The sequence below is a fragment of the Elephantulus edwardii genome, unplaced genomic scaffold (genome assembly GCF_000299155.1).
Source record: "Elephantulus edwardii isolate Elephantulus edwardi_28Jun2011 unplaced genomic scaffold, EleEdw1.0 scaffold00064, whole genome shotgun sequence".
In the NCBI taxonomy this organism is placed as follows: Eukaryota; Metazoa; Chordata; class Mammalia; order Macroscelidea; family Macroscelididae; genus Elephantulus; species Elephantulus edwardii.
This window is the reverse complement of record NW_006399814.1, coordinates 14,033,074-14,056,729: the sequence shown is the minus strand read 5'-3', so window position 1 is coordinate 14,056,729 and position 23,656 is coordinate 14,033,074. Positions and strand designations below refer to the sequence as shown.

Genomic DNA, 23,656 nt, shown 5'->3' with positions numbered 1-23,656 from the left:
AACAACAACAACAACAACAACTATATGTATGTCTGAACAGGTTTAAAATCAAGAAGATGTGGGTGGCATCTAAATAATCTGAGAAGCTGGCCTATATGAAGAATCATCGTCAACAACCTGTGTGATGAAGATGACACATCTTTGCTTCTTGGAAAGTGAGGAAGACTGAAATCACTTACTGAAGAAGATTAAAGACCTTAGTCTTCAACATGGGTTATAAGAAAACAAAGTTTTTACCACTGGACCAATAGGCAACTTCAGGACAGACGGACAAATATTGAAGTTGTCAATGATCTCATTATATTTGAATCCACAATCAACTCAACATCCATGATAAAGTTGTTGTTAGGTGCCGTCAAGTCGCCTGTGCTCACAGTGACCCTATGTACAATATCTCTGAAGCCTGCCATGTCCTGACCCAGTCTCACTGACTTGAACACACCTACTCCCATTGCCCTAGTTTACTGTATCAATCTATCTTATCATCTTCTCCTGCATTATCCCTCCACCCTTCTGCACATCATGTGCTTCTCCAAGGATTGACCACTCCGGGTCACATGCCCAAAGTATGTGAGAGAAAATCCTAGTCTCCAAGGAGAAACTTGGTTTCACCTTCTCCAAGACAGACCTATTTATTTTCTTGGTGGTCCATGGTATGTTCAAGACTCTTCTCCAGCACTGCAAAACAAAGGCATCAATTCTTCCTCTGTCATCCTTAGTCGTTGTCCAGCTCTCTGATGCATAGCAAGTAATTTTGAAAATCATGGCCTGGATTAGGCACACCTTAGTCTCTAAACTGATATTGTTGCTTCTCGGTACTCTGGAAAGGTACCTGATAGCAGATTTATCTAATGGACTTTATTTTTTGATTTTCTGACTGCTTGTGCCAAGAGTGTTGATTGTGGAGCCAAGAAAGCTGTAACTGTTAACAAACCCAATCTCTTCTCTGTGGTAATAGCAGTTAGAAAACAAACAAACACTACTGCCCCCAAACCCCAAAAGATGCATTGTACTGGGAAATATCTGCTGTCAAGGACATCTCCAAGGTGCTGAAAAGAAGTGTGATGTCAGTTTATAGAGTATAGGTCACCTGATCCTTGGATCATGATATTCTCAATTGTTTCATATTCATTGTTGTTGTTATGTGTCATCAAGTTGACTATGATTCAAAGTGACCTTATGAATAATGGCTCTGAATTTTGCCCTATCCTAATCAATCTCATCATCTCTGACACACCTGACCCTATTGCCATAGTCACTATGTCAATCCATCTCATCCAGGGTCTTCCTCTCCTATGCTGACCCTCTACCTTTCCAAGCATGATGTCTTTCTCCAAGGACTGGGCCCTCCTGGAAACTTGCCCAGAGTATTTGAGACAGAGATTCCAAATCCTTGCCTCCAAGGAGCAGCATGATTTTATCTTCTTCAGAAGAGTTGTTTGTTCTTTTGACAATGCATGGTATGTTCAATACTCTTCTCCAGCACCACAACTTACAGGCATTTATTCTTCTTCTGCCATCCTTAGTCATTGTCCAGCTCTCCGAAACAAAGCAAGCAAGTGAGAAGACCATGGCCTGGATTAGGTACAACTTAGTCTCTAGTCTCACAATTCTGTTCTTTAGCACTCTGGAAAGGTCCTTGGCAGCAGATTTTCCCAGTGCAACTTGTCTTTACTTCATGACTGTTGATGCCAAGAATGTTGAATGTGAATCAAAGCTAGATGAAATTGTTAATAGCAACAATCTCTTCTCCACTTATCATGACACTGCCCATTGGCCTAGTGGTTGAGGAGTTTTGTTTTCTTGATGTTGAGACGTTATTCATACTACAGAAAATGCTTCAAATACTTCACAGCTTTGGAGAGCTAGGTTGTGTCATCTGCATAACACAGGTGGTTGATGAATCTGCCTTCAATAATGATGTTATATTCTGCATCATAAAGTCCAGCCTCTTAAAGGATTTGTTCTGCATATAAACTGAAAAGGTGTGGGGTAAGTATCCCCTAAAGTGTATCCCTGATGCACTCCTTTTTTAAATTTTGCACCAAGCAGTTAGTGTTTCCTTGTTCTGTTCATACAACAGCTTCCTGGTCTATGTATAGTTTTTGCATGAGCAGAAATCAAGTGTTCTGGGATCCCCATTCTTCTCAATGTTAGCCACATTTTGTTGTGATCCACACAGTCAAACATACCTTTTCATAGTTGATAAAACACAAATAGTCTGGTATTCTCTGCTTTCAACCAAGATGCATCTGATGTCAGCAATAATATCCTTAGAGCTATTGTCACCCTCTTTTAAACCCTACCTCTGTTTTTGGCATCTTCAGCAATACTTTGTTTTCATGTGATATTGATATTGTTTGATAATTTCCATATTCCATCATGCTTTTTGGGCATGAGAGTAACTACGGATCTCTTCCAGTCAGTTGTTCAAGTAACTTCCTCTAGATTTTTTGGCACAACCTGGTAAGTATATCCCAGGCTGCATTCTTATAGAGTTGGACAATGAATATAAAAAAACACCAAAGAAGAACTGATGTCTGGATTTTGGTGTTGGTGAAGAGTACTGTAAATATGCCATGGGTTCTTCTTATTTTGGAGGAAGCGTAATCACAGTGCTCCTTAGAGGCAATGATAGTGAAACGTCACCTCACATGCTTGGGGCACGTTGTCAAGAGGGGCCAGTCCTTGGAAAAAGATATCATGCTGGGAAAGGTGGAGCTCAGAGAAAGAGAGGAAGACCCTCAACTTGCTGCACTGACCCAGTGACTACAACGATGGGCTTGAGAATGGTGGGGAATGTGAGGACAGTGTGGGACAGGGCAAGGTGCAGATCTGTTTTCCATGGGTGGCTATGAGATGCACACAACTTAAGGGCACTTAAAAACAGTGAGTCCCTTTAGAGGAGCCCCTCTGTGGCACAAGTACTTGACTAGGAGCCAAAACTCTGATGCTTCAAACCCGGCCAGCAATGCCTTGAAGGGAAGCCTGGGGATATATGTGGGGTTGCCATGAATCAGCATCAACTCAGTGGTAACTATTACCATCAACAATAGACCTTTTAGATCCGACTCCTAGCTTGCCCCACTTATTTGGTCTGAGCCACTCACAAGTCACCTCCACTCATTGTGGTGTTTGCTGAGCGACGGCTCCCCGCCCCCAGCTCAGATCTGATGCAGTTGCTGCCTGGACAGAGCTGGAGCTGGAGCTTGCTGTGAGCCCTCGGGCAGCTGTCAGCCTCACCAAGGTACCAGCAGATTACCCTGAGGGATAAGCACATCTGAACACACATGAAAGGCAGAGATGTGACGTAGGTGTTCCAGCCATCCTCCCCCTGCCTTTGAACCTGCTGTCAGGCATCATTGTGTTTGCAAGCACCTTTGCACAAAGGTGAACTTTTGAAGATTGTGACCAACAAGAAGGCTGAACAGGGCTCACAAGAGGAGTTTCTGGCAGAGCATTTCCTAGTGGGAAATGAGAAGGCATGGATTTGACAGGGTTTGTGTTTGAGCCAAAAGTGTTCCTCCACAGGAGACCTGAGTGCAGGGACTATGGGGCAACTGCTCTAAGTGGAGTGACAGGCCTGTTGTCAAGGCTCCTGCTGTGCATCTGAAGGCTACTGGTTCCAGAGGATTCTTTTCCTGAGGACTTTTGAAAGGGGCCTGGGTAATGTGGTGAAAAGCACCTATGAAATAGATATTGGGGTCTAGAAATAGGGAGTAGGGGCCTGTGGGTGAATAACTTCATAAAAGGCTGCATATAAATTGAAAAGGAGTGGCGTCATAGTCACAGATTCTGGGGCCTTTCTGGACCTGGGCCTCAGTGGGACAATTGGGGATCCAGAATTCTGATAGGGCAGGAGCATCACTAGGCCTTGTTTAAGCACTTTGTCTGGAGATGTGCAGCTCCAAATTGGAAAATGGACATTAGCAGTAGTGGGCCTTGTAAACTCCAGCCTCTGTGTACCTCAGTTTCCTTATTATCATGGTGTGCACATCAGGTGTGGTGCTGTGTGGCGAATGCTCAGCCAGTGTGGTTGCCAGGGAGCAGCCAGCCCTGGAGAGCCAGCAGCAGCTCACTAGGTCTGAAGAGGCTTGAGAGTGTTTGGGAAAGGAGAAGAGAGCCCAGAGACACCCCTCAGCCAGCCATCAAGGGGAGGTTTGGAGCTGCAAATGTGGGCATCCCGCCCCTCCACTACCTGCAGAGACGGCGGGAGAAAGTCCTCCAGGCACCACTTCCACTCCCACCTGGATGTGATTTGCAATCCCGACAAGTGTACAAACAGTTGTTCTGCCTGAAGCACCTGTCTGAAGACAAAATGCCTGTGCCATCTGGAGAGGAACGGCTCTCCAGGGCTCCGCTCGTGGGCTGCCTGGGGTGCTCGAGGACCCACTTCTCCGGCTTGCCTGCCTCCCTGGGCATGCTCAGGTGTGTGTGGGCAGGACGCTGAGGGGGCTTCCTTAAAATGGAAAACTACTACCAAGTGCAATGAGTGATAGCCGGCCACTTCATGGTGGCCAGCAGTCGTAAACCATCGTTCTGCTCCCTCATAGACAGGTCCGGCCTGTTCACTGGTGAGTGAGGCAGAGCGAGAGGATTGCTGCTGGTGCTTCTTCTGAGCCAACCTGCCGTTTAACAAATGCATTGTGTTTATTATTCTCATCCTAACCTAGATCCCACAGCTCTAAAGGTGACATCAACTTTCTTAAAATACAGACAGAACACTAAGGCCCCCAGGACCCCAGCACATCCTGTGTGAGGTAAAGGCAGCCTGAGTCTAGGAGTATATGGCCATTGGTGGCCTTGCCCCCTTTATGTCCAGTCTGAGCAGAGATCTCCCATCTATGGCCAATGCCACCCGTCAGCCTCCTTCTTCTTGTTTATCAAGGACACAACAGACAGAAAGAACAATTTCCGCATTTTTTCTGGGGCTTAAATCTACCCATCAGAAACCAAGAAAAGTGTATGTTAGGGCTGTTTCCTTTCTTCATAACTATTACATCAGTTTGCTGAGCAAATAATCTGCGAATGAAGAGGAATGTGGCATCAAGATTAGAGGAAGTCTCATCAACAATCTGCATTATGCAGATGACACAACCTTGCTTGCTGAAAGTGAGGAGGAATTAAAATACTGCCTGCAGAAGATCAAATACTAGAGTTTTCAATATGGACTGCATTTTAACATCAGGAAAATGAAATTCCTCACCACTGGGCCAATAGCCAACATCATGATAGATGGAGGAAAGATTGAGGCTGTCAATGATTTCACTTTGCTTGGATCCAAAAGCAATACTCTTGGGACAAGCAGCCAAGGAATCAGAAAATGTGCTACATTGGGCAAGTCGGCTGCTAAAGACAGCCAAGTGCTAAGGAGCAATGATATCAATTTAAAGACTAAGCAGCATCTGATTCAGGTTATAGTCTTTTTAATCAATTCCTATACACCTAAGAGGTAAAACATGAATAAGGATGACAGAAGGATGATCGATGCCTTTGAACTGTATTGGAGGAAGTACTGAATATCCCATGTTGTTGCCAGGTGCCATAGAGTTGAGTACAACTCATAGCGACTCTATGAACAAAAGATCTGAACCTAGTCCTGTCCGGTGCCATCCTCACACTTCCAGACACACAAGAGCCCATTTTAGTAGTTACCGTGTCAATCCACCTGGTTGAGGGTCTTCCTCTCCTTCACTGACCCTTCACCCTTCCCAGCATCATGTCCTTCTCCAAGGAGTAGCATCTCCTAGCTGTATGTCCAAAGTATGTGAGGAGAAGACTCATCATTCTTGCCTCCAAAGACATTCCAGCTGTACCCTGTCCAAGATGTATCTTTGAGTTCTCTTGTCCGTCCATGGAAGGTTCAGTGCTCTTCTCCATCACCACAGCTCAAAGGTGTCAATTCTTTTTCTGGAATTCTTATTCATAGCAGATACGTCTTAGAGCAAATGCAACCAGAGTGACCCTCCGAGGTGAGGATAATGAGATTTGATCTCATATGCTATGGGCATGTTGTTGTTGTTAGGTGCCATCGAGTCACTCTTCATTGAGTTTCTGGAGGCAACTCCTTCTTCCAAACTTTTTAAATCAGGCATGTTGTTAGGAGAGGCCAATTCTTGGAAAAAGACATCATGCTTGGAAAGGTAGAGGGCCAGCAAAAGGGAGGAAAACCTTCGAGGTAGATTGATAGAGTGACTGTTACTAAACCACCTACCATGGGCTTTCATTCTTTCAGTACATATTTATTAAGAACTTACTGTGATAAGGCTGGTACAGTATAGGGTAAGGTTCAGATCCATCGTTCACAAGGTACTCTACATGAAAGTAGCCAACTACAGCAACAACAGACCTCTTACTGTGACCTTTTGCATTTCCAGCCCTTCAGAGAGGAAATCAGATGAGATTGGGGTCCATATACTTTATACTTTGAATATCCTTTGAATCTCAATTCACTTCCTGGTTCTAGGGCTTTACAGTATTTAGTCTGGGAGCCTCAGGAAGTAAGAACTTGCCAGACACTGATGAAGAAACATTTAAGAGGTGACTTTGTATTGCACATAGAAAATCCAACTTGGGGGGCCATCAGAGTCCTCCCGGGGCCATGGTTAGTGAGATGGAACATGGGTGAGAAGCTGTCCAGGTTGATGGATGATGGTGGATTACATGGTTCTGCTCTGCTTCACCCAGGGACTTAGCCAGCTACCCAAGCTGTGGAGTCATGGTGGGCCCAGCCTGGGCTAGTGCCACGTATGGGTAAGACAGATGGGCCCTCATCACAGAAAACCTTCTGATTGCCTTTCATTTTCTCCAGAACTGCCACACTGAACCACTCTCTCTTTATACTAACTGCCCCCCCCCAAAATAAACAAACACTTACATTCCACCAAAAAACCAAAACCCACCTACCATGGGCTTTCATTCTTTCAGCACATATTTATTAAGAACTTACTTTGAACACCTCATCAGAAATAACCAAGCACTAGAAAAAGGCACCATGTTGGTAAAGCAGAAACCCTCAAGGAGATGAACGGGCACAGCACTCAAGCCTCCAGGTGATCATGGAGACGCATGGGCTGGGCAACACCCACTCGCTTCTACAGAAGTCATGAGCCAGGGTCACCTAGATGGCCATGACCATGCGTCCCAGCCACAGCCAGCCCATGCTAAGCGCTCAGCATCCTTCTCCCACTCTGCGGGCCTGTCCTTCAGCAGGAATAAATCTTATTCAACCACCACCTTGCTTGCTTTACAGTAACTTTACTCTGCCTTTGCCCTGTCTTTCCTCCTAGGCCTGTTATTGTCTTGTCCTTTCTACTGATGTTTCTTTATGCACTCTAGATTCCTTCCTTAGCTTCTGCCTCTATTTCAACCTCCCCACAAACCCACCGGCACCATCTTCCCTGCCTCCAGAAGGAAGGCCTGGGAAGGAGCTGGGCTCTGAGTGAGTGGAAGCACTCTCTGGGCTTGAGCCTGGAGAACTGCTGGGTAAAGGGAGAATCAGTGAGTGAGCATGTGCTGCTGATGGAGAGGAAACCCCAGAAGGCGGGCCACAGCTCTGAGTCTGTGGGTCTCCATCTCACCCCTCATCTGCTGCCTAAGTGTCTTCTTTCCATCAATAGTCCCCAAGAGGAGCATGAGTAGGGTGTGTACTCCCCTTGTCTTCTCTCCAAGAGAAGGTGCCTGTCTCTGTTGCCCAAGGCCTGGGTGTCCCACGCCTCCAGTCACATCTTGCTAGTGACTAACTAGTGCTGAGGTTTCTAAGTGCCCCTGGCCCGCAGAATGGTCCACATGATGCCCACCCAGTTAGTTTCTATGTCCCATGTAGATGGAATTTCTCTTTCCCAAGCTCTTGCTCCTGCTTTCTAGAGATATGCTGTCCCTTGCGTGGCTCACTTGTTGGGTCTTCTGTAGTAGTGAGGGATCTGGGCAGAGTCCTGCCACAGAGCCTGACAATGGGTGGTTGGAGGGGAAGAAAAGATCAACAAGATTACGCTTGTATTCTGGGTATCCTTGAGACGGGGAGTAAGTTTTCAGAAATGTTCAGACGTGATCTTGTTTCTTCACACCTCAGAATACATGGGCATCTCTACACCTCCTGTTCTGAGAGCCATATCAACAACTGAGATGAGGGTGCTACCAGCAGGCCAGGATGGGAACCAGCTCTGTATCTCGAGCTTACTCTCTGGGGTCCTGCTGGGACCTGGGGCTGCCTCTACTGGCCATGCTAGAGTCTCCTTTGAGGTTTGGACGACTTCTGGTGGCCTGGTCATGTACACCCACGTCTTCGCAATACACCAATCTGAAGGAGCAGCCTTGGAAATCAGTAGTGTGACCTTCAGTTCTTAATTATATGTTGAAGAAATTTGAAGTTCTTAAAAAAAGCTTTGCAGAAACACTGAGATTTATGAGAACAATACAGTGGTATCCTAGTGAAAAGCTGACATTTAAATGGTACATTTTGTGTCTTTGTAATGAAAGCCTTTGTTTCCTCTCAAGCTTTTCCTGGGTGTAAATGCAAAATGCTGCATTTCTCTGTGATGACCAAGGGTCTGGGCTGTGTATGAGACCCAGGCTCTGAGACCCTCAAGAATTCTCACCCTGGGGACAGCAATGAGCATGTAAGCAGTATGGCCTCATCCTGCCTCTCCTTCTGAGGGGAGGGTTCAAAAACTCACCCCAACATCATATTATAATGAGCTTTCTTTGCAATTTGTATGCAATAGATTTTCAATAACAACCTGTAATTAGTTCATTTTCTCCTCTTCAATTGCTCAGCTTTGAGGGAATTGACAGCTTCCAGCTGGGATCTTGTAAAAGGGTGAGTGCTTGAAGACTTTGGCTAGATTTTTTCCAGACAATGGCTAAAAAGTGCTGGGCCCCACAATGCAGCTGTTAAGAGTGGACTGAGTTGGAGTTGAGTAAGAGTTGGAGAAGGAAAAGGGGTGGTCTTGATCTGAAACGACCACATGTCTGTGGACAAGAAGAAGAAACTGGTAGAAGGCGAGAGAGTAGCAGCAGTGCACTCGCTGTGGCTCAGTGAGAGACGCCTCTGTGGGGTGATGAGGGGCTGTGGCAACTCCAACACAGGAAACATAACCCACACTTGATATGAATGAATTATTTCCCAAGGTACATGGATGTGTATAGAGATGGCCCTAGTGGGAGTCAGGGGCTGTTCCTGGACCACCCACAGCCAGGGTCTATGGCTTCGTGGGGCTGAGAGCCAGCATGGAGCAGGAACCTTATCTCCACACACAGTCTCAGAGTGGAGGTAATTAAGTAGCTGGATGGGCAGGCAGCTACCAGAACACTTATCCTGAGGAGGGCTGAATGGCCAATTAGTGGCCCTGGGAGCTGCAAGGAGCTTAATGGGATGAGAGGCTTTTGTCTTCATTAAGGCATCATTAGGCCTTTGTGGGCATCAGGGTCACCTCCTGTCCCATCATTCATTCACTCAGTGGATTTGGAATGCCCAGGCTGCTAGGGCAGCCACATGGATGCCCTCGCTGGGCTGGGCTGGCCTGGCCAAAGTTGTCCCACCTGAGAACGCAGCTGGGTCCCCACAAGATGCCTGATCTCCTCCCTTGCTGGAAGGAAGGGTCCTCTGGGACTCTTGTAATTCTCAGACTGCTCTGCTTGCCAACCCTATTTCTCCATATAATTTATTCTCTCCCTGAGCACAAACATTTCACCAAGGGCATAGCAGGGTAGTGTGTAACATAGTGGACTGCTAATAAAAAGGTCAGTGGTGTGACTCCAGCAACCACTCTGGAAGAAAGACAGTAGTCTCTTTCTGTCATAATCTATAGCCCTGGGAATCTGACAGAGCGTGACTATGAGTCGGAATTGACACCACAGCAGGAAGTTTTTGTGATGTTGGTGCCAGACCTCATATTAGGCATAAGGACATGGTTAGGAAAACAATCTTTGCTCTCACAATGTCCATCATCCCCTAACCATCACCATAGTTGTTGTTAGGGTCCGTCTAGTCGAGTACGACTCATAGCGACCCCAAGAACAACAGATCTGAACCCTATCCTATCCTGTGTCATTCCCACAATCTCTGACACACTCGAGTCCATTGCTGCAGTCACTGTGTCAATCCACCAGGTTGAAGGTCTTCCTCTCTTTCACAGTTCCTCTACCATTCTAAAAAGGATATCCCTCCCCAAGGAAGTCTATCCCTCGCAACATGCCCAGAGTCTGCAAGAAGAAGCCTCACCATCCTTGCCTCCAAGGAGCACTCTGGCTGCACCTTCTCCAAGACATTATCTGTTTATTCTTTTGGCAGTCCATGGGAGACTACGTACTCTTCTATAGCACCATATTTCTAAGGCATCAGTTCTTCTTCGGGCATCCTTATCCACTGTCCAAAAGACTATGGCCTGAATTAGGTGCACCTTAGTCTTCAAGCTAACATCACTGCACCTCAATAACTCGAAGAGGTCCTTGACTGCAAAATTTCTCAGTGCACTATGTCTCCTGATCACCTGACTGTTGGCATCAAGTAAGATGAAGACCCTCAACATGAATCTGTTTAATATTACCCAGTACTTAACATATGCACTGCACCATGCTAGTCTCTTTCTATATATCATGTAATTTTGTCTTCAAACAATTTTGTGCCTGAAAATGGCAGCACCATGATATATGGAGAAGAGATTGAGGTTGTTAACAATTACAGCTTGCTCAGCACCACCATCAACACTCTTGGCACGAGCAGTCAGGAAATCAAAAGACAAATTGCATTGGGAAAATCTGCTGTTAGAAACTTCTCCAGAGTACTGAAAAGTAATGATGTCAGTCTAGAGACTAAGGGGAACCTAATCCAGGCTACGGGTTTTCACAATTACTTGCTATACATTGGAGAGCTAGGCAATGACTAAGGATGACAGAAGAAGAATTGATGCCTTTGTGTTGTGGTGCTGGAGAAGAGTCTTGAACATACCATGGTCTGTTAAGAAAACAAATAGGTCTGTCTTGGAGAGAGTGAAACACAGTTTCTCCTTGGAGACTAAGATTTTGAAGCTCTGTCTCACATATTTTGGGCACATGGTCAGGAGAAGGAAATCATGCTTGGAAGGGTGGAGGGACAGCACAGGAGAGGAAGACCCTGGATGAGATGGGTTGATACAGTGACTGGGGCAATGGGGGTTGGTGTGTCAGAATTAGTGAGACTGGCTCAGGACAGGGCAGGGTTCAGAGCTGCTGTACATAGGGTCCTATGGGTCACAGGTGACTTGACAGCACATAAAAATGGCAACAACATTTTAAAGTTGGGAAACTTGAAGCCTAGCTTAACTTTTGGTTAAAGAGTCACCCAAGGTTATACAATTAGTAAGTAGCAGAGGTTGTGAACCTGGATCTTGAACTCTGGAGTTAACACAGCCTTATTTCTAAGTAGCAGTGAACTCAAGGTTGGGGCCACATAGAGGAGATGTGTGGGGCTTGGTAGAGGGAGGAGACATTGAGGATGACTTGCAGGAGGAGGAGGCAGTGAAGGTGGGGACTAAAGTCAAGGGAACTCCACTGTGGGGACAGTGAGAGTCTTCTCACTGGAAAATAGGAATGAATTGCAATGTGTGTTTTAAACACAGGCGTTTTCAGAGTCCGGCACTGACACTAAGTTCAATCTTGTTTCTGCAACTTACTGGTTACATGACCTTAGGTTAACTACAAAGCATCTCTGAGTTTTCCTCTTCATCTGTGAAATGGGGGTATAATACATTGTGCTGACACATGGTATATGTGAAAACTATCGTCACTAAGCTACTTCTTGAGTTTTAAGAGCCCATTACTAACTAAAGCAATATTGATAGGTAAAATCATTCAGATGACACACAATCCCTTTTTGATTTTTCAGACATGACTCTGAACCCAGTCCAGAGGACCTTGGGTTTGAGGACAGAGAAAACTCACATAGCAGTTGCCTCCAAGGGCCTCTCCCTATGCTTGAAGACAGAGATAGAACCAAGAAGCCAATACTACTGGGTTCTACACTCTCCAGTTCCGACTCACAGTGACCCTGTATCCAGCAGAGTGAGTGGTGGGTTTGAACCACTGACGTGTTCATTAGCAGCTCTGGTGGCATGGTCCCTAGCGAGTTGGGATGCTAACTCCAAGTCTGTGCCTCTGTGGAGGTTGACCAGCTAGTTCCTATGAGGGAGAAAGATGCTAGGTGTCACCCATGTTATTTACAGTCTCAGAAACTCACCAGAAGGTCAGCTGTGAGTGGGAAATAAGAGAGAGAAGACACCACTATGAAGGGCAGGCTACAAAGATACTTTTGTGGTGACTTCATTTGCAAGTCTCACATGAGGCAAGTAGCTTCATCCCTTAGTGTTCAGGGAGTCACCAGCATCAATCATCTTTGTCCTCTGTTAAAACTAAGCTGCTCAACATTATCTCCTGCTCTCCAAATGAAAGAGCCAGATCGATTCAGATACACGTTTGCATTCAGTTTGCTGGCCATCTCAAGGCTTGCCAAGCACTGTTTCAAATGCAGGAACCCGGGTAGTAGGATAAGTAGTAGCTTCTTAGTCTTGACAGCCTGAGTGCATTCCACAAGGGTAAGGAACGACCAGATTTGGGTATTGACGGAAGCCTGCTGCTGTATTTTAGCCTCCCGTTCATCGCAGGATGGCTGTGAGGGTGGGTGGGTGAGCACATGCGGAGATCCTGGCCTGGTGTCTGGCATGCACTGAGTGTTATTCATTCCAGAGGACAATGATGAAGATAGTGAAGCCGCATCATCCGTGCCTTTTGCCGCGATTATGGCTGAAAACCAGCTGTTCATTTCATTGGCTTCACTGAGTTGCCCTGGATACAGAGGGACTGCACTAATCAGATGAAAGCTCTGCTTTACTTTCTGCTTGCCTGGAGCATACAAGTGCCAGAGGTGAGAGAGGGGTGCAGAGTCCTCCCCCCTGCCTCCATCCCAGCTCTCCTGGCACAGATGTGGTAACAGGCGAGGCCCTTTATCCTGCCTTACTAGCTGCCCAAACCCTTCACTTGTATCTAACACCTTTGCCGGGCTTGCTCTCCTAGGATTAATTAAGAGGACAAGTATCTTTCTGAAAAAGCATAAGAAACTTCTAATGAATTGAAAGCGAGAGAAAAATCCTCATTTTGAGCAACATGCTTTTCCCACACTCCCAACCTGAGCATTCAGAAAAGTGTAAGGCCCATGCATTATTGAGCAGTCTTTTAAAAGAGCAACTTTCAGAGCAACTTGTGGTGATAAACAGACAGCTTCAGGCACCTTGCTCACCAGAGGCCCTGGAGACCAGCTTGGGCCTCATATCAGGGAGGCTGATTCTGCTTAGAGTTGGGGGGCGGAGGAGGGCAGCAGAGGGCATGCAGTCAGAGGACACTGGATCAGCTTTTGGTTTGGGGAGCTGTGAACACTTGCAGAGAATGTTTGGATGACAAATAAAAGGAGAGAGGGATCCCCTGGTATTTCCCTCCTGTTACTGTGCGGAGATGGCTGACTGGCCTTACCCCTGCCTGTCTGACAGTCTGAGAGACTGAACTGTCTCCTGTAACTCAGAGGGCCATCCCCACCCCACCTACCTCTTGCCTTGGAGGTTACTTGTTCTGCAGATGGGAGCCAGGACAGAAAAGGCTCAGCCCAACATGGGCTGCTTCTGACCACTGGTCTCCAGACTAAATATGGTGGGATAACTGGCCCATTGCTTCTTCTGGGCAAATACCTCTCAGCTCATCTTTAATGGAGCCCTGCTTCAAGAGAGTCACCCCATGGACTCCACACTGTCTTGTGTCTAGGGCGGCTGCTGTTCTGTACTGTCAAGTTGAGCTTACTAATAGGGGACCCTCCAGTGGGTTTTGAGAGGCAGTAAATCACCGGGGAGGACATGGCCTATCTTTCTCTGTTGGACTTGCTGGTGGATTTGAACTGTAAGCCTTTGGGTTGGCAGCACAACTTCTTACCACTAAGCCACCAGATCCCATATCCAGGAACTCTGGCTAAAACAGAGACCAGAAAATAGAATCTCAAAAAGTTTCAACCTCTGGCAATACTGGCATCTGTTTCTAAAGAGAAATCCAAAATGTTATTGCTGAAATGTAGGAGATGTTCCTTTCTGGGTTTTCGTAAGATTTCTTTAATGCTCATTGATTGCTGGGTGATAAGTTGTACTTCTATGTCTCATTTCAATTACCTATTTAAAATTCACTGAGCCATAAATCTATTCCCCTAGCTATGGGAATTTAGTTGAGGGTTCCGATGACTTTGAAAAACCATTGATCCTCGCGTGCTCCGAATGGCTGTGTGTCAAGTCTTTATAGCAGGGTTAACTCATTTTGTGGCTTCCTTAATGGCTGCAAGTTTACATTTTATTGCATATCTATTATTTGGGTTGGGCTGTGATGAATGGTTTGGCTGCCCGGTTCAAAACAAGTCCAAGGCGACAGCAGAATCTAATTTGCTTTAAAAATGATCATTATAAAGCCTTTCATATAATAACTAGGGATGAAGGCAGCAGACACCACATTGCCCTGCGTGAGACATATGGCAGGAGGTGAAGTGGTGCTCCTCTTTTTCCACGGAGCTTGTGGTCATAATGACCTTCATTAGGGAACACAGGAGGCTTTCCTCTTCATCATGGGCAATGACAATAATTCCACTTCCTTGAGAGTAAAGCCAATTGCTTTCTGCTTGGCAATTAACATTGCCAGAAATTCAGCTCATGGGAGAGTGACTGCTGCGGTGGCCCTAGTAGGTATCAGGATGACGTCTACACAGTGACATTCTCTGCTTAATGATGCCATCCTGGGGCTCATGGAGGGTGATGCTGGTGCCATTCTCTGAATCCCTTGGTTCCTGGTTCTTACACGGCATTAGCGCTCATTACTCCTTTTGCAAAGGAGCACGAGGGCAGAAAGTATGCTGAAAATATCTTACAACTGTCTTCTGGAAGCATGTTACTTCTTTCTTGGCTAAGAAGACAGCTCTCCCTAGTCTATCTTCATAGTCTCCCTTCTCAATCATGATCTTTGGCAATAGCGTTAGTGGGTTTTCAGAGTTTACGATTTGCCTAGGAGGAGAATGCCCATCTTTCTCCCACAGAAAAGCTGGTGGATTCCTGCCTTTGGGTTGGCAGTGCAACTCTCTACCCCTTAGGCCTCCAGAGTCCTAGAGCAAAAGTCATGAAGCAATGTACATCTAGGAAAGAATGCAGAGGAGAGTGCAGGCAGAGAAGACGGAAAAAAGGAAGAAGGGTCTCGGCACGGGTGAGCTAGTCAGTAACTAACAGCTGGCTACCTGAGAACTGAAGTCCCTTTGCTCTGGCAGCATTCGGGTGGTGCACATATCTGTTGAGTAAACACTCCCACTACCTCAAACTCAAATAACTGAAGAAAAAAAAATTTAAGATTCTGATTGCAATACAGCCCAATTCTATGGACAATATATTGAATGTCACAGGGAAGCATCAGAAGAAGATGGAAAGAACACACACAGTCACAGTATTGAAAATAACTGCTCAACACTGAACTATTTCAAGATGTAGCATGCAATCAAAAACCAACAGTAATGATGGAAGAAGTTCAAGCTACACTGAAAGCGTCATCCAAAAAGAAGGACTCATGAATTGACAGATTTCTAATTGAGATGTTTACTCTAACAGATGCAGCCCTGGATGTACTCGGTGGCCTCTGCCAAGACATTTGGAAAGTCACTACCTGATTAACCAACTGGAAGAAATCCATATTTATTTCCACTCAAAAAACAGGTGTGGACATTATCAAGTAATATTATCATAGGAAAGCAAACGCTTGCTGAAGATCATTAAAACATGGCTGTAATGGTACATCAACAAGGAACTTACAGAAATTCATGCTTAATTCAGAAGAGGCCATGGCATGAGGGTGACCATTGCTGACATCAGATGGCTCTTGGCTGGAAGTAGAGAATACCAGAAATATTTTTACTTGACTTTTATTGACTACACACAGCCACTTGATTGTGTAGATCATAGTAGATTATGGCTAACACTGAGAAGAATGGTTATCCCAGAACACTTCATTATGCTCATGAGAAACCTGTATGTAAACCAAGAAGCTATTGTCCAAACAGAACAAGGGAACACTGTAAGCTTAAAAACAGGAAATCTGTGAACTAGGGTTATATTCTTTCTCTATATCTATTAAATCTATATGCTGAGCAAATAATTTGAGAAGCTAACTACATGAAGATGAATATGGCCATCAGGATTGGAAGAAGATCCATCAACAACCTGTGTTATATTGTTAGTTAAATTTGTATCTTTTAGGCTGCAACACTTCCATGATACATCTTAAAGGATATGAACATGTACGGCTAAGCACAATTGATAACAGTGCATCTAAATTCCAAAATCAATCTCCATAATAGTCTATGTGTTTCCTACTGCCAAAGGGGCCCTGAAACCCACAGTGTCCCTTTTCAGCAGGAAGTAACTAAGAGAATACACCGTCCCCTTTTCCTTATGAATCAGGGTGAAGTCTCTCTCAGGGAGGAGTGATAGGGAATGGCAAGGGACACACTGACAAAGGAGATTAATCAGAACTGGCTTTGACAAGCACTGTGGCAATTGGACAATTAAAACAGACGTTGGGTGGGGGAAGAAGAACGAACTGGGGATGAGGGTGGAGGAAACAGTGCAACAATGAATGAATGAAAACCCAAAATCTCTGTAAATGTTCATTAAAACTAATAAAATTTAATAAAAAAAAACCAACCTGTGTTATAAAAGTGACAAAACCTTGCTTGTAAAAAGTGAAGTTTTGAAGCACTTACTGCAGAAGATCAAAGACTACAGCCTTCAATGTGTATTACATATTAACATCAAGAAGACAAAAATCTTTGCCACTGGACCAATAAGCAACACCATGATAGACAGAGAAAACACTGAAGCTGCCAATGATCTCATTTTACTTGGACGCACAATCAATCAACACCCATAGTAAAATAGCAGCCAAGAAATCAAAGGATGTGTTACACAGGGAAAATCTATTGTCAAGGATCTCTTCTAAGAATGTCAGTTTAAAAATCTAAGGCGGGTCTGATCCAAGCCATGGTCTTTTCAATTACTTGCTATACATCTGAGAATTGGACAATCAATAAGGATAACAGGAGAAGAACTGATGCGGTTGAGTTATGATATTGGAGAAGAATACTAGTACTAATATCCTGTGGACTCCCAAAAGAACAAACAAGCATAAATCTTGGAGGAGGTGCAACCAGGTTGTTCTTCAGAGGAAGAATGGTGATACTTCGTTTCATATGCTTTGTGCATGTTGGCAGGAGTCACCGGTCTCTGGAAAAAATATCATGCTGGGAAAAGTGGAAAGTCAGGAAGACCCTGAACAAGATGGGTTGACACAGTGACTTTAAAAATGTACTCTAGCACATTAAAGACCAGGAGGATGGTGCAGGACAGGGCCAGCTGCCGATTCCCTGGGCTGCTCTACATCATAGTTGACTTGATGACATCTAACAACAAAAACAACAACACAGCCGACATAAAATTAACAGATGTTTCACAACTGCTTTGCAAGATTCCTTAAAATCTCACAATCAGCATGCATGAGCCAGCTCTAGGGATCAGTTGATACTTTCTCATTTTCCAATATTTGAATTTCTATTCCCAGAAGCAAGTTCCTTGATTCAAAGAGCAAATACCTGCCACAACAGACTAAGCCTACTTGTCATTAGTGTCAATGAACTATGGTAAGTAGGTGCAAGTGTTACAGTGAGGTGGGAGGATGATGGAGAACCACACACGGAACGTCAAGTAAAGCCCCATACTCATTAGCTGGACTTTGGATCTTGGCAATAGGACTCTGTGGACTGGGAAAAACACCCTCTCTCAAGCTCACCGACACTTCTCACAGGGAAGAATCGTACTTGTGTTTTTTCCTCTTGTGTCAGCAAGTACCTCTTCTATTTGCCACAAGTACCCATCTTGCCAACAAATCATGAAGACTCCTTCTCAAATCTTGTGAATGTTTGGAATAGAAACTACTCAAAGAAATGTGAAGCTCGGACACTTTTCTGGAAAATGGAACTCTAGGTAGCAAATTTGGGACAGGCAGGAGAATATCTGTGCCTCAGAGGACTTGGTGCCCCCTAGGGGTCTTACATGTAGCTCTCTATCCCAAGATCTGCAGGTAGATGCCTTGAATTTGAAAGTCATGCCCAAGGGTGTGACACATGGAGTACATATTCTGCCTCTTATAGTCAGAGTCTGAATGCTGTCCTCAGCAGAAAGATGCTTCATCTCCTCATGGCCAGGAATGTCCCTTCCAGCCCTGAGTCTGAGGTCAGCACAGCCCTGTTGGCCTCTGTTCAGAGCAATCTGTCATCTCCGGGAACTCTTGTCCCAGCTCTGTGTATTGGGAACACATGGTGATCTCTTAGAAAATCCGTAAGAGTCTGCTTGTCTCAAACAACAAATGCTGGCAAGGTTGCAGAGGAACTGGAACCCTTACTCACTGTTGGTAGGAGTATAAAACGGTGCAACCACTATGGAAAGCAGTATGGCGCTTTCTCAAAAAGTTGCAAATAGAGATACCATTTGACCCCGCAATACCACTACTGGGAATATACCCCAAAGAAACCAGAACTGCCACCCAAGCAGATATATGCACACACCCATGTTTATTATTACTTTGTTCACAATAGCAAAGAATTGGAAACAACCCAAGTGCCCATCAACAAATGAAGAGATAGAGAAGCTCTGGTATATTCACACAATGGAATACTATGCTGTATTAAAAAACAAGGAACTCATAACATACTCTACAAAATGGGAGACCCTGGAGGACATTATGCTGAGTGAAGTATCTCAGTCACAAGAGGACAAACACTATATCATGCCACTGTTGTAAAACAGGACTGACATCAGGGTTGTGGGGAGACTGAGAAAGTGGGGATAAATAATGTATACTGCATTCAAACAGGTAAGGGAGGGGTATTATTGTCATGACAAGAGTCCAGAATGAAAACTGCATAGTGGAGTAAACTGGGGGGGGGGGGGGGGGGCCTGTAAAAAAGTGAAATAATTTTGTTTTTTATTTTTGAAAAAGAAAAGTGAACTAGGAGTGAGGGGTGGGCAGGGAGTAAGGTGTGCAACAGTAAATGACTGGAAATCCAAAGTCTCTGTAAATGTTCACTAAAATAAAATTTAAAAAAGTAGTCGGCTTGTCTTATATGTGCCAAAGACCCTAGACAGGGTCACCCACAGGACCCCCTTTGTTTCCAGGTGGAACACTGATTCTCTGTTTCTCTTCAGGGGTTCTCCCATCTCCCATCAACTTGCCTCTGCCCAGGTGAGCCTTTGGGTTTTTCTGCAGAATTTCCTTAAAAATCTGTCCTCTACAGTTACAGGACCCACAGAGTGTCCAGCAGGACCCAAACAACATCCTTCCTTCAGAATCCTGAATTACTCCACTAACAACTAGACAAGCCTTTTACAAAAAGGGAAACAGACTGCACCTTTCCGCATGTTCTCCTTCTCCCCCCCCCCCCCCCCCCCTTTTTAAAGACTTGTCAAGATACCAAAGGCAAAAAAAAAAAAAAGATACCAAAGGCAGTATCTTTCATGTGCATTAGCAGCCAACCTTGGGCCAACTGAGGACACACCCCAGGTCTTGACACTTTTTCTGGGGTATTTTTTTGGTGCAGCAACACGCCCCAGTGCCCACTGGGACCCCAGACAGGGGTGTGACTTACGGAAGGCCGTGTAGAACTCGCGGAGGGTCAATGAGCTGTCACTGTTGTAGTCGTCAAAGCGGAGGAGATCGCTCAGCGAGCACCCCGGGAAGTCCTCATCCAGGTCCTGCTCCTTCATTGAGTGCTGTGGGTTGAAGGGGGAGAACAAAGCCAGAGCCTGGAGTGAGTCAGCGTGGTGGACACCCCCCACGGGAAAACAGGGCTGAGCAGGCTGTGGTGGCCGCCCGAGGGAAGGCCGGGCTTCTGGGGAGAGCACCAACAGCTCTTTGGTTTTGACCTGCCTCACACCTTCCTTAGATAGATGAGAACACAGACGCTCAGAGAGGGAAAGATACTTCCCCAAGGTGATACGGTGGTGGGGGCAGAGGGTGAACTACCGCTCAAGCCTGTCCTCTTCCATCTGAGCAGACAGACCTCAGTTCAAGTGAGGAAGAATCCCGAGGCCGTCTGGTCAACCCTTGTGTGTGGGGGGCAAGCAGAAGAGAAGGGACTTGATTCCACAAATGGAGTTAACAGTGGCTGAACTCAAGAGCATTGAACCGAGGCTGCTTGGTTCTTAGCTCTGTAGTGCAGGAAGTCTCCAGCTCCCAAAGCGCCACGGTCTGAGCCAGGGCAGAACAGGAGAGTGGCCATTACCGCCCTCAGGGAGATCCTCCCAGCTGCAGCCCACATGGAGAGTTGAGGGGGCTGCAGCTCTTCTACTGACCTTGGCCTGAGCCCTCCCTCCAGTCCCAGCCTGTCCCTCCAGGAACACAAATGCCTGTCCCTGGGACGCTGGCAGGGGCTGTGGTCTGGCCCTTGTGAGCCTGGGGCTCCGGCCACAGAGCTGCCCCAGATGCCTCCAGGTGCATATCCCAGTCACCTCCGCTCAGCTAAAGATGACCAGAATTAGTGATCTGGGAAGGAGAATGCTCAGAAGATCTCCGAAGAAATTATTTTAAGTAGAAGGGGACAGAAGCATTTTCTTTTTATTTAACATTCTTAGTGTGGCTTGCTAAATTAAAAGCAATTTAATGTGATAATGTTAAAAAAAAATGACCCTTCACCAAGCAAGTATGAGTGTTCATTAAAAGGGAGATCAACCACATCGCCCCAGATCAATCTTCCAAAGATGGAAATTTCCCTTTGTCTATTTCGGCATTGGAAATTGATTAACTTTTCAGAAGGGCTGACGCGTTTTTCCTAGTCCCTGCGATTCAGTGTCAAGGAAAGGCCCATTTTAGCTGTGCTCTGCCTGGCAGATTTATGAAATGGACTTTAAACACATTAAATTTTAAAGAGGAAATCATAGTCCAATTACCACGCTTGTTAATGGCTTCAGGTGCCTCGGGGCACAACTCTGTCAGGTTAGAGCAATATGCCCAGGAACGTTCTGTTCACCTGGCTCCCCGGGAACCACGTGGGCCTGCCGGAGTGTGAGCCCATTGCTGTCTCTGTCCAGGGTGAACCCAAAGCTCCTTGTCCTCCGTGTACCCTGTGGCGACCCATGCTGTGAATTAGCAGGTGGTTCTTCGGGCTGGGAGGGGTAACTCGCAGGTTAGTCTAGGAAGGAGCTTTTTCATGGACTGGATCATCTATGGCTCACCTATCTTGTCCCTGTTACTGTCCCTTGGGAGTCTTGGCCACTGCTAGAGGTTGAGTGCTGCTGAAGGGTGACAGGCTGGTTCAATGGTGCCCTGGGGCTGCAGACCATAGTTCTCCTGGGATGCAGGCCTTGGTGGATTGCACATGCTGCCCAAGTGTGGGTGAGCAGTGTGGGGTCTGAGGATGCTTCAAGATCTGTGACTCAAAGAGGCTCCTAGAGGCAGTCTTTGGCCCAGTGGTGCTGTTGAGGTGCAAAGTCTCTGAGTAGATGCTTCTTGCTCAGCATTCAATGGTTTTTGCATTTCCTCAGCAGTGAACACAACCTCATCTTAAGTTGCTTGATCTCTTGGGACCACAGTTTCCTCTTTGCACACTTGCCCTGTGTGACTCCAGAGCCCGAGGTCCTTAGAAGTATGTCAGCAGGAAAGAGCAGGGGTGCAGGCCTGTTATGACCTGGGGCAAGGTTGATTTTTCCATGCTTCACTTTGGGGCTGCTGGGTTCCAATCCATAGCCTTTGGAGTTTTTGTGTCATGCTGAGTCAGGACCGACTCATAGCTAACCCCTCTAGCAGGATCTCAGTGGTAGTAAATCATAGGGAAGGAGATTGCTCATGGGAGCTAGAACTCACCTTAGGGACGGATTGCATTTCCATTTGAGAAAATACCTGGATTAAGTCCTTTCATTTACAAAATTAACATCTGATTCTGGAGGTGAGAAAATGGGAAAAATGGAAGAGGAATTCCCTTTCATGAGAAGTGAAAGGACAGAGAGTTCTTGCCATGCTAAGACACAGGAACTTAGGTGAAGGGTGGGAGGGCTGGAGAAGCAGAGAGAAGGAACTCTGCCCATGATACTGGACCCCGATAACTGTAGGAGCAGCGGTGACTTGGCTTGCTTGTGGTAAGCTTAAGGAAGGGGTGTCTGACATCTATTTTGCTGCAATTCCTTTCATTTCTCATCTTCCAACTTAATCCCACAGCCTCAGTAAATTGGAGGTACCCCACTCTGCAGAGGCTGGGCATTGGAGGCAGGGGGGAGGACCAATGCCTCATATAAGGCAAAGTAGAGCATGGTAAGTGTGGGTGCCTCAGAAGTGCTGGGGTAGACACCAGTTCTCTGTCAGCAGAGCTTCCTGCAAGCAAGTAGGCCAGGGTTTGCACTGTTCATATTTCATACCATAGACCAATTCTGCTCCCATTCAGTGATCCCACATAGCAAAACTGTGTGCCAGAATTTTCTTGGTTATGCTTGCTGAACCTGAGGAGCACCTGAAGTGATGACTGCAGAAGGTCAAGGACTGCAGCCTTCAATATGGATTGAAGCTCAACATTAAGAAAACAAAGATTCTCACCACTGGGCCAATTGGCAGCATCATGATGGATGATGAAGAGACTGAGATTGTTGACAGCTTTTGCTTGGCTCTACAATCAACACTCTTGGTACTGGCAGCCAGGAAATCAAAAGATGAATTGCGTTGGGAAAGTCTACTGTCAGAGAGCAACAATGTCAATCTGGAGACTACAGTGCTCCTGATATTGGCCATGGTTTTTGCCATTACTTGCTATGCATCAGGGAGCTGGACAATGACTAGAGATGACAGAAGGAGAGTTGATGTCTTTGAGCTTTGGTGTTGGAGAAGAGTATATTGAATATACCATGGTCTGCTAGGAGAACAAACAAGTTTGTCCTGGAGAGGCCGAAGGCAGTCTGCTCCTTGGAGGTAAGGATTCTGACATATTTTAGACATGTTGCAAGGCAGGATCAGTCCTTAGAGAGGGACATCATGCTTGGGAGGGTGGAGGGACAGCGCAGGAGAGGAAGACCCTTGATGAGATGGACTGATTCCATCACTGGGGTAACGGGGATAGGTGTGTCACAGACAATAAGATTGGCAACGGATAGGTTTAGGGCTGTTGTATATAGGGTCGCTATGAGTTGCAAGTGACTTGACAGCACATAACACAACAACCTTTTTTATAGAAGCAGATTTCCAAGCCTTTCTTCCATGGCACTGCTGGGTAGGTTTCAGCCATCAACCCTTTAGGTTGCTAATCAAGTGCATCATACAGGAACCTCTGCATACTATAAAGAACTGAGCAATTACGTGGCAGAGGGATCAGGAAGCTCGGGTTACAGAGAAATCCAGTGTTGCTTCCTTTTAACCTTCTTGCTGAGGGAAATAAAGAACTCAAGGAAGAAAAGATTTATTTCCCAATTAAAACATCAGAGAGCAGCCTCTCTGATGTGTGTGCTCTGCCAGCTAGCGGGGAGTGCTTCCAAGATTGTTTGTAAATATTGGCTGAAGGTGGCTGATGGGAAGAAGAAACTGACATGAT

General features: G+C 45.8%; 1 protein-coding gene across 1 annotated transcript in view; it reads right to left on the bottom strand.

The window, feature by feature from the left end:
• FSTL4 (follistatin-like 4) overlaps nt 1-23,656 on the bottom strand; it is a 628,064-nt gene that overhangs the window by 171,935 nt on the left and 432,473 nt on the right. The window contains exon 5 of the mRNA XM_006888071.1: nt 19,736-19,859. Coding sequence (XP_006888133.1) covers nt 19,736-19,859 — 124 coding nt within the window. The remainder of the gene's footprint in view (nt 1-19,735; nt 19,860-23,656) is intronic.